This window comes from Sinocyclocheilus rhinocerous, unplaced genomic scaffold (assembly GCF_001515625.1).
Source record: "Sinocyclocheilus rhinocerous isolate Xijiao unplaced genomic scaffold, SAMN03320098_v1.1 scaffold993, whole genome shotgun sequence".
Classification (NCBI taxonomy): domain Eukaryota; kingdom Metazoa; phylum Chordata; class Actinopteri; order Cypriniformes; family Cyprinidae; genus Sinocyclocheilus; species Sinocyclocheilus rhinocerous.
This window is the reverse complement of record NW_015639771.1, coordinates 1,611,995-1,626,098: the sequence shown is the minus strand read 5'-3', so window position 1 is coordinate 1,626,098 and position 14,104 is coordinate 1,611,995. Positions and strand designations below refer to the sequence as shown.

Here is a 14,104-nt window from a genome sequence, read left to right as displayed (position 1 = left end):
GTATTTTAAAATGTAATTTAATTAGTAGTTGATGCAATGTTGAAACACTTCTTAAACCTGAAATGATTTTTGTAAATCCAGTGGTCAAATGCTGTGTAGCCAGCGGACTGGTCTTTGTGTGAATGTCCACAAAACTGGAAGACTTTGGCTATTTTAGAAAGGCACATTTAAAAGATGAATTAAGGAGAATCGATCAATTATGAATAATTTATTGATATTGTGTAAATAATATGTAATCATGTAATCCATAAAAAGTAGCTGTAGTTCTGATTACGAGTATTTTAAAATGTAATTTAATCTTATTACATCAGTTACTACCCAGCTCTGTGCACAAAACCAATCCAACAAAAGCATTATTTAAAATAATTTTAGTTCTAAAACACACATTTACTTACTTATTTGACCAAGTATATCTAAAGCATAATTACAGGTCATGAAAAATGTACGTCATAACGTGTATATTTTAAATAAGCAAAAGTAACTAAATTAAATATTACGAAAGGAAATATCGTATGCATTAGAAGTGAGATCTTAACACAAATGGCGTTTTTTAAATTTTTTTTATTACGAAATGCTGGAAATTTGATGCAGATAAATCAAGAGTGAGTTAATCCTGCTCTAGTCACCGGAAATACTGAAAATCTTTTATTGGCTTGTAGCGCCACCCGCTGGTCGACTCGAACATCTACGTTTGTTTATATCTGTCCACGTCGAGCTAATCAGGCTGTCGACACACCAGTTTAGTATAGCTGGATATAAACACATAAAACTGCTGGCTAGGCACAGAGAGATTCATTTGCCATACTTCATGTTCATCTTAAACTAATATGAGGTGACACGATACAGCTCATAGTTGGTCGACTCACAGACAGTCAAGCAGCAGCTGTGGACAGGTGATGCAATTAGCCTAAATTTACTTGAGAACTCCACCGTAGTCTTCAAACAGCGATGCCTTTGTGTCATCTGATGCGGTTTTGCTGGGATGATCCAACCAAATGTTGTCCAAACTCCCTTTAATCCCACAAAATCTGGTAAATGCTGCAAAATTCAGTCCACCGAGGTTCAAAGTCTGTTACGGTTGCATGTGGCACTTTCCAGGAATTGGGTAACGTACAGTTTGTTGTCCCATTTAGTTTTTTTAAGCTTTAGAGGCACAAATCCCATCTTTTTGAACGATTAGATAAGTTAGATAAATTATTATCTAACATGAAGTTAAATTGGGCATTTTGGCCTGTCAGAGACTGGATGTCTTTATATAACCTGTAACATTGTACAACGTCACATTTTTTGCCATAATCAGTTGAATTCATATTCAGTTAACTAGTAAAAGATATTATTAAAAATATTAAAAATATATAATATTGATTAAAATCAAGTACTTTTTTGAAATAAAATTATATTTTACCATTTTTTTACAATTAAAGTGGGCCTATAATACAAGTAGGCTATTAAAAAATTTCTTTCTAATGTTTTTTTATTATTATTTCTAGACAACCAGTGTCACACCTTTATATTCTTTATGTTCTTTACATGAGATCATTTTCTGTCTTTTTATTTCTAGTTCTCAACGTTCAGCATTATCATCTTTTTTGTAAATTTATGATTGTTACATATTTTTAACAGAAATTCAGAAAACAATTATTTATAAATGCGTAAATTTTCATTAAGTCTCAAGCTTTTTTGTTTGCAGTTCTTGTAGGCATCAATTAACAGTACTAAACCACATGCCCTCTCTGCTAGACTTGCTCCAGTTATCTAGGATTCTTCTCATCTGAGGTTTCTGTCACCATTTGCCTAACTGGCAGCCCATTTACCAAACATGTAACAATGTTTTCGGGGTACAAGAACATTCAGTTCTCAGACAATTTCAGCTAATGCAAAACCTCAGCGGGAAATGTGATGGTTATTCCTTTTTAAACGTGTTTTTGTAGAATGTGAAATACTCACAAAAGAAAAAAAAGTTAAATAAATAAACGTCAACAACCAGTCTGTTTTTTAAGCTTATTTACTTACACCGATAAAAAAAGGAATTAAACAGTTTACATCTTTACACCATATTTGCATAAGCCTCTATCATTGCACAAGGTCAGCTGGTACCAGCACACTATAGTAATGTTTATAAGGCAGACGAGCACATAGTTTTCATTTATTAAAAGGGCTTGTGGGCGGGTGTTTTTATTTGGAACAGCTAAATAGCAGCAGTGCAAAGCCAACTACAGAAACTGTGGAAATGAATATGCTGACCTCTCTGGTGTAATACTGTGATGCAAAATCACCGGTTAGCAATAAGGACAGATGGAAAATTACCTCTGTATACTCGTGTACCCTCATGAGTCAAAACAGCGGCATTGCAAAGAGAGATTCTTAATTACATGAATGATTTCTAGCACAGATATCTGGTTAAAAATAAATACAGACATTACCATTCAAAATGGTTTGTATGATTTTTTTCTTATGCTCATTAAGGCTGCATCTATTTGATTTAAAATAATAATAACAATAAAAAATATTGTGAAATTATTACGATTTTAAAATACTTTTTTTTAAAATATAGTTTAAAATGTAATTTATTCCTGTGATGCAAAGCTGTATTTTCAGCAGTAATTACTCCAGTCTTCAATGTCACATGATGCATTAGAAATCATTCTAATATGCTGATTTGGTGTTCAAGAAATGTATTATTATCAGTGTTGAAAATATTGCTGCTTAAATTTTTGTTTGGCAGCTATAATAAATTTTTTTTTTAGGATTCTTAGAAAATTCAAAAAGAACAGCATTTATTTAAATATTATTTTTGTAACAATCTCAAGTCTCTGCTGTCACCTTTGATCATTTTAATGCATTCTTGCTGAATAAAAGTATTAATTATTAAATAAAAATCATACTGACCCCACACTTTTAAACAGTAGTGTACAGTATGCATTCGTGCAGGTGAATTACTGTTTACATGTGTATATTTATGAAAAAGACTGATAAATTATGTCACTCAGACATTCAAGGAGAAACCATAACACCATAAACATACTGGCTAAAATATAAAATATTATGAAATTAAAGCTTAAAAATGAATAATTCAAGTTTTATTTGGTGGGTAGTCTACCTTTAAGTCATTAAGTATTATTCAAGTATTATTATTATTATTATTTTCTTTGTTAATTAATTCAAGTTTTATTTGGTGGGTAGTCTACCTTTAAGTCATTAAGTATTATTCAAGTATTATTATTATTATTATTATTTTCTTTGTTAATATTATTATTATTATTATTATGTGAATCTTACCACATTCCCAAAGTTATGTCTACTGAGCAATACATGAACAATACATGATGTCACTTTAGCAAATCAAGCAGTAATTTAGGTATTTTAATTGGGCAGTAGGAAACTGTAATCTGTAGAAGGAAGTGTGACTTGTTTATTAAACTACAGATTTATTAAAGTGCAGGGAAATCAAGTGCATATGTTGTTTGTGTTTTTCAGAAAGACAAACTTGCTGAAGTTGCTCTGAAGGTCTTGGCATCGTATGACAGGTCCGTGGGTTAAATAACCTCTGAAGCATGGGGGGAAACATTAACATGTTGTATACCAACTGTATGGCAACTTTTAAATATGAATTTACTTAAATCAGATGTATTTATAATATAAAAACAGGTGGCATGCTTTAAATAGTATACTTCAGATATCATTAAATTATATTTAAATAAATAACTTGTTAAACGCCATCCTTGCCTAACATTTAATCTAATCCTTGAATCATCAAATTTAAGCTTGAGTTGTGTAACATTAACTTAATATATTAATTTATGTTTGATTTAAATGCAGATTTACATTAAGTCAGATGAATGCATTCACATACCGGTTTGCTGATGGGCTTGTATCTCATCCAGGCCAGAAAGACTGCGGAAGGACCGTCGCTCTTTGAAGGCCACAGTAGGAAGCATATCCTCCTCGTCCCTCAGCTCCAGCTTTGGCATTTTTCCTGGATCTGGTTGCCTGATTACAGATTTTACGTTCTCACAAGGCAAGTTGTCCTTCACTGATGCAGCTTTCTAATGGGGACAAAAAGTGAGCAGGGCCTCTTGATGAAGCATGAACAAAGTGCCTGCCAGTGATAGTCTTACCTTGTCATCAGAGTCTGTCTTTCTTGTTCTTTTCATGATTTCTTCCAGGCGCTGATTTGGGAAAAATTTAAATCACAGTATACATTAGGGTTAGTAAGATTTTCAATGTTTTTGAAAGAAGCTTCTTATGCTCACCAGGGCTGCATTTATTTGATCTAAAATACAGTAAAACAGTAATCTTGTGAAATTATTTAAAATTAAAATGACTTTTTTTCTATTTTAATATATTTTAAAATGTAATTTATTCCTATGATGGCAAAACTGATTTTTCAGCAGCAGTTACTTCAGTCTTTAGTGTCACATGATCCTTCAGAGGTCATTTTTATATGCTGATTTGCTGCTCAAGAAACAATTCTTATTATTAACAGTTGAAAGCAGTTGCGCTACTTAATATTTTTGTGGAAACTATGATAAATTGGTTTGATAAAAAAAACTTCAAAAGAACAGCATTTTTTAATATGATAAATGTCTTGTCACTTTTAATCAATTTAATGCATCTTTTCTGAATAAAAGTATTTAAGGGATAGTTCACCCAAAAATGAAAATTTGATGTTTATCTGCTTACCCCCAGGGCATCCAAGATGTAGGTGACTGTTTCTTCAGTAGAACACAAACGAAGATTTTTAACTCAAACCGTTGCAGTCTGTCAGTCGTATAAAGTAAGTGGATGGGAATCACGGCTTTGAGAGTTATAAAACATACACAAACAAAACCAAATTAAACCCTGCGACTTGTGACGATACATTGATGTGTAAAGACACGAAACGATCGGTCTGTGCAAGAAACTGAACAGTATTTATATCGTTTTTTACCTCTGATTCACGCAATGTCTGAACTGTCCTGAGCACATTCGCGTCTTCTTCTTCTTGCTGTACGGCGGATTGCAAACTTAAGTGCATTACCGCCACCTATGTCTCAAATGGACCATTGACACTATCTACAATCTCAATTAGGAGTGTCAATGGTCCATTTGAGAGATATGTGGCCGGTAATGCACTTATAAGTCTGCGATCCGCCGTAAAGCAAGAAGAAGAAGGCGCCTCACGCTCAGGCTGAAGAAGACGACTTTCACTGCAATGTCTAAACTGTCCTGAGCGCGTTCGTGTCGTCTTCTTCAGCCTGAGCGTGAGGCAAGATTTATTTACAACAGAACAGCACAACCCAGATGTTCGAATTTGTGCAACGCATTTTATGGACGACAGTTTTTTGAACCTAGAAGAGTACAAGGCTGGCTGTGCACAAAGGCTATTTATAAAAAATAAAAAATAAAAGAAAAGTGTCAATTCCGACTTTGCTATGACAATCTGGCGCTTCTGAATCCGCGACTGTAAGTATGTTTTGTTATTAGTTTAAGTATTTGCTATTGACTGTTCAAATGCGGAGTTTTGCGCAGCGCAGAGTAACGCGTCGTGTGTGTGTGAGGGGAACAGGGTCACATCACAGGAGAGTGAACTGCCTGTCAGAAATCATAGCACGTCAGCTGTCTTAACCGCGGCTTGTGTACTGCATCATCACTGTGTCGGTCACGCGACTCTGTTGCCCTTTCGGGCTTGAACTGATGGTAAAACTAACGACATTATTAACTGTCTTGACATTTACTTTGAAAGCTGAAGCGATTATGGTAAATGGCATACATTTCCGACACTTGCTTGTGGTGTTTGGCCAATCACAATGCACTGGGTCAGCTGGCCAATCAGAGCAGACTGCGCTTGTCAAAGGAGGGGGCTTTGTTGAAAACGACGCGTTTGAGAGAGGAGGGGCATAGAGGACCTACAATAATGTACAGTATTTGAAAAATAATGTGTTTTTTGAACATCAAAGCATGTCATCATATTCTGTTAAACCAAATACACCAAATAATGATCTTTAAAATAGCATCATATGACCCCTTAAAAAAAACTAAAAAAAACTTACTGACCCCAAACTTGCAATGTTCAGAATGGTATTAATGTTGTGTATATTTGAAAGTGAGTCTGTTTCTAAGTTGTACCTTTTTCCTCTCTTGGCGTTCGGCCTCCTCTCTCTGGAAGTGACTCTCTCTTTCCAGTCTCTGCTTCTCTGCCAGCACACTCTGACGAGCCTCTTGCTCTCTCTGAGAATAGATTATGGAGCATTATAGGAATTTTTTTATTATTTCCAATAATCCATTTAATATATGACCCTAGCTGTATTTAAGGAGAAAAAATAAATGGTCTGAAGATGTGTAAGATGGTAATGTCAATGAGAGGAGCACAGGAATCGCTATATTTAAAGCCCCATGTGTATTTTTTGGACCAGATGCACTTGCAACAATATTGATTGTTTTCAAACATGTTTCCTGCACTTCCCCATTGGTCAGACAAACTCAAACTCAAGCCAGTGCTGGTTGGGATGCTCAAAATGTATTCACTTTTCGGTGACACTATAAGTAAACCATTTGGAAATTGTTTTTACATATTAAACTAGGTTTGAAAAAGGGATTTAAACATTCAAAAGCTTTTAATACCTGCTGTTGAAGCCTGTTTTCCTCCTCTTTCTGTCTGCGAGCATTCTCCTCTTGAGCCTTCAATCGCTCTTCTTCCTCTCTCTTCCTCTTCTCCTCCTCCAGTCTCAGAGCCTCTGCTTCCTCTCTGGCTCGTTCTTCAACTCTTCGACGGGCCAGGCCCTCTCTGCTCTTTCTGCAAAGATGAGCCACACAAGCTCAGTTAGGTGCCTAATGCACTTTAAGAATTTATATCATGATTTATATCACTTACATCATGAAGTTCAAACTGTGTTTTTTTTAAATACAGAATTTTAACTTTAGCATATTTAACTGTCCAGTTACTTCAGCAAAGAACAACTTTAAATTGTGGCCTTTTAATTTTACAAATACAATTTAGCATTGATAATCAAAAGCAGTTACTAAGACACAAAAGATAGAGGAAGATTTCCAACTCACACACTGGCGAGTAAAATTTGAGAATTTATTAGCAATTGGCTAATATTAGACATCATTTAGTCGCCAGAGTGAAGATTTAATCGCATATGCGAGTGATTTACTCGCAATGTAGAGGGTTGATATACTTAAAAATATTATTTCTTAATGCTGAATTTGGGAAAAAATATTTTATTTGTTATTTCATAGTTTTGTTGACTTGCAATTTATTTGTTTGTTCCATAGTACAGTAACCTAATGCAGTACTCGTCACGAACCATTTTAGCAAAAAGGTTCTAAACTGATTTATTAACATTATAAATATTTGGTAATTATTGGAAAATGTGTCTGAGCAAGTTTTTCACTTACCATTAGGAATCTGAGAGCCTGCTGGTGGATTCGGAGGCCCATTAGTAGCTGGATTCGACTGGAGTTGGTTAACTTGTAGACATTGTTGAGCAAGTGTTTCCTCAGATTCTAGATCCCCCTCTTCTGGCAGTGGAGGCAGACTGTCTTGTTTAAGTGTGGCTTGTCTGACATGTGATCTGTTCTGCAGCCTTGGAAATGGGTAAATGAAGAGAGAACGGGTCATAATGACCAATAGTATAATTTTGAGAGTTTGAAGAAAGATTGATTTTACTCATTCCTTTAAAGAAAGTAAAACCACAAGTTAGAGCTCTTTAAAGCTGCACTACATCATTTTAGCCTCTCTGTCGCCATCTGTGGTTGAAACGTAAAATTGCAAGTAACTGCTGGAGTTGTTTCTTTCGGCAGTTGTGCTTTGCCATTGCTCTTCTGCATGACATGCAAGGACGAATGACACAAACCTGAAAGTTACTACCATATAGTGCAGCTTTGATGTTGTTTCTCCTAGACAGCAGTGATATAAAATGGAATGACTTGCTGAAGTCTAAGAGATTGTTCTGTACAAATATATAAAATGTACCATGATGTTGGGAGGACAGTATTCTCTGGTAGGGTTGTGTCCTGTTTGGGCTTGATTTCATTTGTTGTTGCTTGTAGTTGTGGCTTTTTCAAGTCCTGTCCCTCAAAATCGCCTTTTGCCACCTGAAATATTTTTTTGTAAAAACCACATGCAGTATGTCATGCAACAAAGTAACGTTTATTTTTATATTGAACCAAATGGCTTGAAAATGAATGTGTGAACTCACCAGCTCTCTGTTGGTGGTTCTGCGGATGGTGACATTTGGACTTGAGCTTGCAAGCCTGTTTGGTGCTTTCCCACAATGCACCTGGAGCTTTCGCGTGGTGCTGGAGTTCATGGTATGACATGAGGCTGAACGACGACAAATATGAACAACTGAAGACATATGGTGTTTTTTTTGTTTTTTTTAAGATGAGGTAAATTCATGAGGATGAATGAAGAAGAAAAAAGGAAGCCAATATTTATTACACCCAGCTGAATGAAATATCTGAATGAAAGATGCAATTCCTCAGTCTAAAGTGATACCTGTGTCTCGTGACAGACACACAGCGCTCCTGCTTCTGGCTAGATAAGAGACGGTAGGAGTCTGAAGACGACGGACAAGGTCAATCTCCCACTGACTAAGAGAGCGGCGTTTAGCTAGAGGAGAGCAGAAAGCAGAACGACTAACAGGAAGAGGTCAGAAAGGGAGTTGGGAAAATGGATGCAAGGCTAGAAGAGAGTTTTAGCACCAGTTATTGCGTTTTGAATCGTGCATTTAAATATTCACCATTATTGATTTTGTTCTTGGTGACGTTTCGTGAGCAGTGACCAGGTTTCTGTTTAGCCTTCTGACTTTTCTCCATTGTCTTCCGCACCACAGACTCATAACGCTCCTAAAACACAGGATGAGAACACACCCATCATCCCATGCTCCGTATGTTTTTAATCATGGTTGCAAAATCTCCACAGCGATTTTTCATCATCGTTGACTTGATAAATTTGTTCTACAATGTCCAAACTCTTCACTGGAAGCATATATATGCTATACAAACAAAATCTCTCCCACCAAGCATCAGTCACTATTTATCTCATGCATAAACTCACTCTTTCTTCTTTGAGCCTCTGTTTGCGTTTCTCCTCGACCACTATCCTCCTCCTTTCCTCTCTTTGTCGCTGCTTCTCCAACTTCTTCCGTCGCTCCTCAAGGTGTTTCTCATAGAACTGCTTGGCCCTCTCTTCCTTTGCCAGCCAACCGCGCTCACGCAGCACTACAATCCAGGTACACCAAGAAAAACTTCATAAAGCTTTCCGTTTGTTCTTCAATTGGTAATGATGTTAATATAACTGAGTTCAGAGTAAGGAAAATACCCAGCTGTTTTTGATACGCCTCTCTCCGTTCCCGGGCCAATCGCAGTCTCTCATCCACTTTTAGCGCATTTGACTCTAAATTATAAAATAATTATACTGACATTTTTCATGCAGCACATAATATAATAAATTCAACTATGTTGGAATGAATGACAAAAAGGAGCATCTGGGAAGATTCAGCTTTAAAGACAGATTCGTTATTGACTTTGTATCCATGGCAGCAGTATCAGGCACTAAAGGTTTGAGAAAGGATAATGCAAATTGAATTGATGGATAAATATTAGCTATTTTAGACCTGTGTTATTTCCATTTCGTTTGTTGATATTAATCTGTGCTGATTTAATGTTCAGTGGAGCACATGCTTTTCTTTTTTGCTCCAGGGCTGTGGGTTTCACATCAGATCTGGAATCTGAAAAAAAAAAAAAGAGAGGCTGTTAACTTAGTGCAGAGAAGAAAAAAAGATAGATGAACGGCAAACATGAAAGTCTTTTAGTTTTTTGGTCTCTAAACATTCTGCTGAAATTTACCAAACTCTTTAACCCAGTTTGAAAAGCAGACAGGTAGGTTTGAAGGTAAGGGGTGTGATGATTTACAACATTACGACAATGAGGAATGCATAGCATAGTGAAAGCCTTCATGATTGATCTCTTGAAAATTCTTGAAATAAGCACACAAGGATGTTACTTCAAACCTTTGATTGACGCATGCATCATTGTTATTCAGACAAGTAAGAATCCCATTGACTCGTGGGTGTTTCCCCCTTGAAAGTGTAAGTTTGGGGTCTGTAGCTTTTTTTTTTTTTTAAAGAAATTAATACTTTTATTCGGCAAAGATGCATTAAATTGATCAAAAGTGACAGTAAAAAAACATTGAAAATGTTGTAAAAGATTTCTATTTCAAATAAATGCTGTTCTTTTGAACTGTCTGTTTGTCAAAGAATCCTGAAAGAAATGTATCACGGTTTCCACAAAAATATTTAGCAGCACAACTGTTTTCAACATTGATGATAATAAGCAATGCTTCTTGAACACCATATCAGCTTATTAGAATGATTTTTGATCATGTGACACTGAAGACTGGAGTAATGATGCTGAAAATTCAGCTTTGCTATCACAGGAATAAATTAAATTTTAAATTATATTCGAATAGAAAACAGTTATTTTAAATTGTAATAATATTTCACAATATTACTGTTTTTACTGGATTTTTATCTGATATTTGCAGCCTTGGAATTAATAAATATATCTAATAAATATATCTTGAACCATTGTAGCCACATACAAAAAATACTTTTTAACCCTGGGTTATATTGACACTTTATACTGTATACCTTTGGCATCTCCATTTCATAACTCCTCAAAACCTAAAAGCAGTGCTTTACAAGCGTACAGCATTACTTAACCCAGAATTAATAGTGGCCTTACCCTTGGGTTAAAAAGATGATAATTTAGTGTTCCGTGTACTCTGATAAACCTATTAACTTAACTAAGTAGTGTATTTCAGCAAATACAGGCTTGGGCTCCCATACTATGCAAACCTTTTTTAGTGTCTTTGAAAAGACTCTCTACAAACAAAAGTTAAGGGCCAAAAGGCAGATATAAAGATGAACATGAGGCCTGTCTCATGCCAGTTTTGACTTTGTCCTCTGAATCAAGACAGCCCAAGGCCTGTAGACCATTACAAAGGCAACATTTGTTTTACTCTTGCTGTGTAGAACAACAAATTCAGCGCTTGACTGAAGAGTATGTGGCGATGGTGAACTTCACACTCCAGATCACCACAACAATGATATCGAGGGGTGAAGTATGGAGCATGACGGACGCAGAACCTATCAGAGTTGCAGATTTTGCATGCATATTTTAGTCACTTGGTCTAAGAAAATTAAAGCAGACGAACTTGACATCGGGGGCGTTACATAACAGACATCTATCATGTGATGTGAGACCCTTATAAACACCTTTTAAACACCTTTAGCACAGCTAGCATCATCACACACATACATAACCCATTCTTAATATGTCACTATCTGAGCTAACCATAAAGAAGTGTATTGTTAGTTAGTATATACACTCAGATGGGTCTAACAGCTTATACCACCTAAAAGGATCTCTATATGTTTGTATCCAGAATTTTAAGATGCATATGCTCTGTCAAAGTTGTGTGCAGTTTATTTTGAGCCCTGAATTAGCAGATGTGGTTAATGAATGTCATATTTATCATCTGCATCTCACCAACCTCTCTGCTTCCTCGCAGTGTCGCACATCTTCATCGGTCCCTTCTCCGAGATCGCAGCGAGACCCAGCTCTGCTGTCCTTGCCGTCTTCCTCCACGCCCGTTCCTGCTCTGCCAGGCTGAGATGAGCTGGCATCTTGCAGTGAGTGTGTGTGTGTCCGTTTAATACATGTAGAGCATCTGTGTTCCCTGTGCACAAGTCTTCCACTCCAGCCAACGGCTTATCAGTGCATCTCTAACAGGGACAGAGAGAGAGAGAGAGAGACAAAGTGTGAAACAGAAATTCTTCCTGAGGGAGATTGTGTGAGCAGCTGATTTGCTGCTGTCTGGGCTGCGTCCAGCACACGTGCACGGCAAGCAAACTCGGTAAGCTTCTGTAAGTACAGCGTGCACATGTGCCATGCTCTCACAAAAGAAACCCACCCAGCTGGATGCAGCTGTGGTTATTGGAGGTGTGTTTCCCTTTAACAATCCATAGAGCCCTTTGCATTGCATTGGCCGGTCACATTGACGGCATACGAGCAGCTGCAGCAAGGATTAAATATTCACAACAAAAGAGACCGAGTTTGGATGCAAGCGCTTTTTTTCTAAGTGGTTGCCTGGGTGACTGTGATATGCAAAATTGTGGGAGGCATGACACTGCATGCCAGTGTCCAGAAATAGCGGCAGAGAAAACCCGCTTTCATTCTGTGTATCGATTAGTGACATGTAACACAAAATATGCAGCCAATCACAGATCAGATTAAAGGTTCTAGTACCATATCTCGAACATGTTTTTCACATCCCACAATGCTTCTGATTGGCTTGAGGATCTGCTCTCAGAGAGATGACGTTATGCCTTCGCTATCAGTAACAACTGTGGATCCATATTGGTGGCTTTTTATGTAATAGCCCACAAGTATTACATTGCATTAGTCTTCGTTTAGCAAATCTTTTCCATCTAAAACAACTTGCAGTACATGTTTAGGGACAATCACCCTAGAGCAATGGGTTGGGTAAACTTATAAATCACCCTTTCAGCACTCAGTTTAGAACCTATAAGCTGTAATTTGTGAACCACTAAGCCACACCACTCATGCATATAGAAGAGACAGACTACCGGCTACATTTTCACCCTTTTCCACTGTCTACCCCATATAAATAAAGTTTTTGTACAAACCTTTGTTTGGCTAGAAAAGGGCTATTGAAAAGTCCTACCATTATTGCATATGAAAAAAAAAAATACAGTTCATTGTACATAAATTGATTGTTTATAGGGCGGGGCATGTTGTCACAATGGGAACCGACTATAAGCGTTTCCACAAACTATTCAGCAAAAATGTTGAAAATATATATCAAGTTTTTTTTGTTTAGTATTATTTATTTACTATAGTATGTGTTCATTTTTGGGGTGAGGATTACCTACTGTACCTGTAGTTCTGTTGGGTTTATAATTATATGTTAAAGACATGTCACTACAGTATAACCACCGAAAGATGGTTTACCATTTCATTAAAAAGTGGTTATACTAAATAATAATATACTATATAAGTGGTTTTGATTTGATGTTGTGGTAAAATTACAAAAACAATCCCAGCTAAAGTTTTATACGAATAGTAAACAAGCAATATTAAATCCATAGAATGTGCCTTCTATATTCTATGTAATAGTTTTTGTGACAAAAATTACAGTTCTGTCATCATTTACAGTACCGACCTTCGTGTTGTTCCAAACCTGTAACATTTACATTCTTCTGTGGAACAAACCATTTTGGTTCTGGTTATTCCAGGCAACACACTAATTACATGACTACGGAAACTTCGAGCTTCAAAAAGGAAATAAAAACATCATATCATCATAAAAAATAGTCCATACCACTCTTGCGCTATATTCCAAGTCTTCTGAAGCCATACGATAGATTTGCATGAGAAACGGACTGGAATTTACATGGTTTTTCAATAAAAATATTCCTCCCTAGTGAGCTGTTAACCACTACGAAGCTAGTAATTTAGTCAACTCGAGAACCGGCTCAGTCAGATCCAGTTTCGGACCAACCAATTCATTCAAAAGGTCTGACTCAAATGAATGATTCATTCACATGTCAGGCATCATACTTGAGCAAAGCCTTCTTGTGGCCTGAGAAGACTCAGTTTTATGATACTTTTATGTTATTTTAGTTTCACTGTTTTGGAGCTTGAACACTTCAGTCCTTGACTTTGGAAGGTGAGTAAAGACTGAGAGTTTTCATTTTTAGGTGAATGATCCCTGGTGTTTCATGTTTAAGAGCCCTTAAGAGAAGAACAATCTGGCTTATCAAAAGTGAACAGTTTTTGTTTTTCTCCCCCATTTGGTGTGTTTTGTTGCTTTAAAACTGCTTCATTGCAGTTTTGGAAAACATTTGGTAATACCAGTGGAAACGTATGAAAACATCTTTCTGTGGTAACCAATGTGCTTCATGAGATAGGCAAAACAGTCAATATAAAAGGGAGCTTTTGAATTTTATGATAAGTAGTATGTGACTAACTTTTGTGACAGGATTCTGAATTTATTTTTAACTAGATGCCTTCTTTTGTGTGTAAAGCA

General features: G+C 36.4%; 1 protein-coding gene across 1 annotated transcript; it reads right to left on the bottom strand.

The window, feature by feature from the left end:
* Window positions 1-3,166: 3,166 nt before the first annotated feature.
* Window positions 3,167-11,681, bottom strand: LOC107751786 (ensconsin-like). The gene is made up of 14 exons (XM_016567558.1): window positions 11,546-11,681; window positions 9,606-9,719; window positions 9,311-9,385; window positions 9,047-9,210; window positions 8,730-8,835; window positions 8,486-8,599; window positions 8,187-8,335; window positions 7,961-8,082; window positions 7,380-7,571; window positions 6,604-6,775; window positions 6,109-6,210; window positions 4,119-4,169; window positions 3,854-4,046; window positions 3,167-3,547 (listed from the first exon to the last, which is right to left on the bottom strand). The coding sequence occupies exons 1-14, from the start codon at window positions 11,676-11,678 to the stop codon at window positions 3,537-3,539; spliced, it is 1,698 nt and encodes a 565-aa protein (XP_016423044.1). The 5' UTR covers window positions 11,679-11,681; the 3' UTR covers window positions 3,167-3,536.
* Between the last annotated feature and the right edge of the window lie 2,423 nt (window positions 11,682-14,104).

Bases quoted from the DNA above. Each gene is read 5' to 3' on its own strand.
- LOC107751786 (XM_016567558.1), bottom strand. From the start codon at position 11,678: ATGCCAGCTCATCTCAGCCTGGCAGAGCAGGAACGGGCGTGGAGGAAG. The intron at 8,600-8,729 runs GTGAATATTTAA...GCTCTCCTCTAG, and splicing joins CAAGAACAAAATCAATAATG to CTAAACGCCGCTCTCTTAGT. The intron at 6,211-6,603 runs GTATTAAAAGCT...ATCTATTCTCAG, and splicing joins AAAACAGGCTTCAACAGCAG to AGAGAGCAAGAGGCTCGTCA.